This window comes from Entelurus aequoreus, linkage group LG06 (assembly GCF_033978785.1).
Source record: "Entelurus aequoreus isolate RoL-2023_Sb linkage group LG06, RoL_Eaeq_v1.1, whole genome shotgun sequence".
NCBI classification, from domain to species: Eukaryota; Metazoa; Chordata; class Actinopteri; order Syngnathiformes; family Syngnathidae; genus Entelurus; species Entelurus aequoreus.
In genome coordinates, this window is record NC_084736.1 from 9,723,151 (window position 1) to 9,728,304 (window position 5,154).

General features: G+C 36.8%; 1 protein-coding gene across 1 annotated transcript; it reads right to left on the reverse strand.

The window, feature by feature from the left end:
- Positions 1 to 2,363: 2,363 nt before the first annotated feature.
- LOC133651436 (phospholipase A2-like) lies at positions 2,364 to 4,575 on the reverse strand. Its single transcript, XM_062049387.1, has 4 exons — positions 4,468 to 4,575; positions 4,147 to 4,315; positions 3,183 to 3,289; positions 2,364 to 2,792 (listed from the first exon to the last, which is right to left on the reverse strand). The coding sequence occupies exons 1-4, from the start codon at positions 4,502 to 4,504 to the stop codon at positions 2,641 to 2,643; spliced, it is 465 nt and encodes a 154-aa protein (XP_061905371.1). The 5' UTR covers positions 4,505 to 4,575; the 3' UTR covers positions 2,364 to 2,640.
- Between the last annotated feature and the right edge of the window lie 579 nt (positions 4,576 to 5,154).

A 5,154-nucleotide genomic window follows, 5' to 3' on the forward strand; every position in this document is an offset into this window, starting at 1 on the left:
CTTCAACATTTCTCGACTGATTTGAAAAATGTCAACACCAACCATTTCAACTCATTCAGACCATTCAAGTTATTTTTTACCATTTTCGCTTTTCCCAAAATTCCCATTTTTTTCACTGTCAGTCCGTATTTTCATCTGTGTGTGTGTAAACATACGTGTATTCAACTTTCTGTAAAGCAGGAAACCTTTTTACAAGTGACTTTAGCAACACTTGTGTAAGATTTGTGCGTCCGTGCAGCGACCCCAAAAGGGACAAGCGGTAGAAAACGGATGGATGGATGGATGCAGCGATCTGAATATGTAAAAATATTTGTCTGTCTGCAACTTCACCTTTCCTTTCCCCATAACACTCGTTGGCGCCTGCTTCTACATTCACACAATTGCCATAATTATTTCCACAATAGAAATAATTAACTATAGTTGATTATAATTACCAATGCGGTAAGCATGATGAAAATAATAATTAGTTGGATTTATTCAACACTTCCTCAACACATCATTTACCATTCACATTTACGTTTGTGGTGGTAAGCAACTTTTGTAGCCACTGCTGCCGTTAGTGGGATGAAAACAACGTAGATCTAATTTGATTGGCTATCGTACTGAGAGCACACACGCTGATAGACACACATGCTGACAGACAGACACGCTGACAGACACACACACACGTACAAAATGGAAGATACACTGAATAACTTTTTAATCTTTGGGTTTTGGGGAAAGTAGCAAGTCATGTCAAGTCAAAAGGCTCAAGTCCAAGTGAAGTCACAAGTCATTGATGTTAAAGTCTAAGTCGAGTTGCAAGTCTCTTTACATTTTGTCAAGTCGAGTCTAAAGTCATCAAATTCATGACTCGAGTGTGACTCGAGTCCAAGTCATGTGACTCGAGTCCACACCTCTGGCGTATACATGTACATATATATATACATAGGAAGTGAAGTGTGAAGTAAATTATATATATATATATAATTTTTCTCTAGTGACTCAAAGCGCTTTACATAGTGAAACCCAATATCTAAGTTACATTTAAACCAGTGTGGGTGGCACTGGGAGCAGGTGGGTAAAGTGTCTTGCCCAAGGACACAACGGCAGTGACTAGGATGGCGGAAGCGGGGATCGAACCTGGAACCCTCAAGTTGCTGGCACGGCCGCTCTACCAACCGAGCTATAATCGATTTAATCAATTAGTTGTTGCAGCCCTAATATGTATATATATATATATATATATATATATATATATATATATATATATATATATATATATATATATATATATATATATATATATATATATATACATATATATATATATACATATATATATATATATATATGTATATATATATATGTATATATATATATATATATATATATATATATATATACATACATATATATATACATATATATATGTATGTATATATATATATATATATGTATATATACATTTATATATATACATATATATTTATATATACATATATATATACATACATATTAGGGCTGCAAAAACTAATCGATTAAATCCATTAAAATCGATTATTAAAATAGTTGCCGATTAATTTAGTCATCGATTCGTTGGATCTATGCTATGCGCAGAGTTTTTATTTTTTAATAAAAATGTATTTGTTTTATTTATTAATTTTTTTTAATAAACCTTTATTTATAAACCGCAACATTTACAAACAGCTGAGAAACAATAATCAAAATAAGAATGGTGCCAGTATGCTGTTTTTTTCAATAAAATACTGGATAGAATAGAAATGTAGTTTGTCTCTTTTATTCGATTATTAATCGATTAATCGAAGTAATCAACAGATTAATCAATTATCAAATTAATCGTTAGTTGCAGCCCTAATACATTATATATATATATATATATATATATATATATATATATATATATATACATACTATCTATCTATATATATATATATACTATATACATATACACACAATATATATACAATATACTATATATAATTATACGGTTTAAAAGTTAGTGATATAGACATTAAATATATTCATCCATTCATTTTCTTGTCCCTGTCGGGGTCGATATAATGTAAACAGATAAAACATCTAAATGCATTTGTTCTCTAGCTCAGTGGTTCTCAAACTTGTTTCACCGAGTACCAACTCAGAAAACACTTGGCTCTCTAAATACCACCATATTACCCAACATTGATATACAGTAGCGTAGCAGGCCCAAGTATTCATTGACAAAAGGCAGAGAGACATATGTTTGGCCACGTTACACAGACTTCACACAAAACGGGGCCCATTAGGGATCGTGAGGCCCCACCCTTCAACTCTATTTTACTATCACAGACTGTTGTTGTTTTAGATTCATAGAAGGAAAAACACACTTTAGTTTGATTTAGCCAAAATTCATACATATTTGTTTATTGATCACATTTTGTAATTGTACGCAGAGCAATGAAAAAACAAATCAAAAAGTTTAAAATGCAAATACAGTACTTTCCCGTTTGCCCCAAAGCTTGTTATATTCCCACACAAATCAAAATAAATGATGGTGATTTTAAAAGGACAAGACATGCAGTGCCCCACACATTGATTAAAGGAATAAACTATTGCTGTAAGGATGTGGCTACTATTGGTCTTCATTGACTACCAAGATCATTTTCCTTTATAGGCACAAAATGGTTTGCTTCCAGAGCACTGGGAGATCGGCCAGGGTTTGGTCCAATTGTAGGGTGTATGTTTCAGGCAGTTGGCGAGTTCTCGGTCACAGTTGCAGATCAACCCCTTACACTTGTCATCAGTGATTCCTGCAAGGAAATACACACATCTGTTAGCTGAGTAGAGGCTAGCATTGATTCGTGTCTTCATAAAACTAATGAAAGTTGGTTGAAAATCCTTCTTTGCTACACTTTTGATGTTTAAAGCACACATTGTTCTTGGACTGTAGTGCAGGTACAGCATGTGTAGGGTCCTGACTCATTTGGGACGAATAATGGAAATAGAAATCATCTGTTCCAGCGTCAAACTGTCAAGGAGTGCAAAAATAACCTAAAAACACAAAGTATTTGTGCGACTTTGAAGGTTTTTTTACCCCTTGAAATATGGGTTTGGTTTACATTGTGAATATTGCATCTTCAGAGGTGTTCAATGTTAGAGACTCCATTGTATTATCCTGATAAAGGAGATGAAGAAAATACCACAGCGAGCCGTCCCGTCTCTGTTACATGTCCAGTCGTAGTCCGTGTCGGTCTTGCAGCCATGTTTTTCGGCCCGAGCGTAGCAGCAGCCATGTTGGAAGCAGCACCTGCAGTCCACAAACAATAAAGATGAATGCAAGTTGTGTGAGGGTTCAAATAAGTTTAGATTGTAAGTTTAGGAATTGCACGATATTTTAAAAGTGGGGCATCACAACCGCATGAGTGCATAGTTAGCATTTGGCTGGTTTGAAGTCAAAAAGATAAAACGAGAAGTCGATGAGGATTTGTTTTCTTGTGCACTCACCGGTTGGTCTGGTCTCTAGGCTTTTAGACTTACTGCTCAGTCTGATCTGTAGGCTTGTACACTTACTGGTCAGTCTGGTATCTAGGCTTGTACACTTACTGGTCAGTCTGATCTGTAGGCTTGTACACTTACTGGTCAGTCTGGTATCTAGGCTTGTACACTTAGTGGTCAGTCTGGTCTGTAGGCTTGTACACTTACTGGTCAGTCTGGTCTCTAAGCTTGTACACTTACTGGTCTGTCTGGTCTATAGGCTTGTACACTTACTGGTCAGTCTGGTATCTAGGCTTGTACACTTACTGGTCAGTCTGATCTGTAGGCTTGTACACTTACTGGTCAGTCTGATCTGTAGGCTTGTACACTTACTGGTCAGTCTGGTATGTAGGCTTGTACACTTACTGGTCGGTCTGGTCTATAGGCTTGTACACTTACTGGTCTGTCTGGTCTATAGGCTAGTAAACTTACTGGTCGGTCTGGTCTATAGGCTTGTACACTTACTGGTCGGTCTGGTCTATAGGCTTGTACACTTACCGGTCGGTCTGGTCTATAGGCTTGTACACTTACTGGTCAGTCCGGTCTATAGACTTGTACACTTACCGGTCAGTCTGTTCTATAGGCTTGTACACTTACCAGTCAGTCTGGTCTATAGGCTTGTACACTTACCAGTCAGTCTGGTCTATAGGCTTGCCTTTCCCCACGCCTCCACAGTAGCAGCCGTACGAACTATATTCAATAAGGTTTTTCCCTGTGGTACATTTGATCATTCCTTGCAGGTCCCTTAGTGACCTTTTACCCTGAGGGGGTCCGGATGCAGCCAAGGAGGCCACGTTCACTGTAAAGTACAGCAAAGTACAACATCTCAGTCTGACATCTACTACGTGGACGAACAAAGGAATATTGCTGATCATCTCCTTAGAACAAAAGTTTCTGTATGTTTTAAAAAAGTCAAATCCTTTGTTATAATAATACAAATATTGAACTTACCTGCTAAAAGCAAGAGTGCGAGGTAAAAGGCAGACATGGCTGGTGACTTCTGAGCTGCAGCACAAACACTCACATAAACATTGTGTGTGTGCTTGTGTTTTTAACAACAAGCAGCTCGGCCAATCCAGTCATTTTGGGGCGTTTTTTTTTTTTTTTTTTTAAAGATTCAACAGGTAAAACTGGTACAAGAAGATTTGCACTGTCATACCGTTTTTTTTAAATCTCATAATTTTATTTTGTAACTTGTTGTGTAAGACATTCCTCTCATATTTATTTTCATAAAACAATAAATCAAGCAACTCTTTTTCCATGATACTTTTTGAAAAGCAATTCCACGTGTTGGTGTTGAGCGCTGGCGTCAGTAAAGTACAAACATGTGAGATTTTGTGTCATTCCTCAGCTTTCTTCTATCCAGGTGAGAGGCATGATTTATGGTATACAATAAACTTCCTCGCCAGTCGATCATGTCGAAATTATACACAATCTTGTGATCACGGCGCTATAAACAACTAGCATCAAATCCAGCATCTCCTTCTGGTGTTTTTATGAAATGTACTCGTGTTTAGAGACCCTTAACCAACTTCAAACTGTTCAGCCTATTCGGGAATCACGAGCTTTCATTTGACAAATTCCCCAAATTCCCAGATTACCCAGAATCCTAGGTTTTCCGGGACATTTTTCCAATTC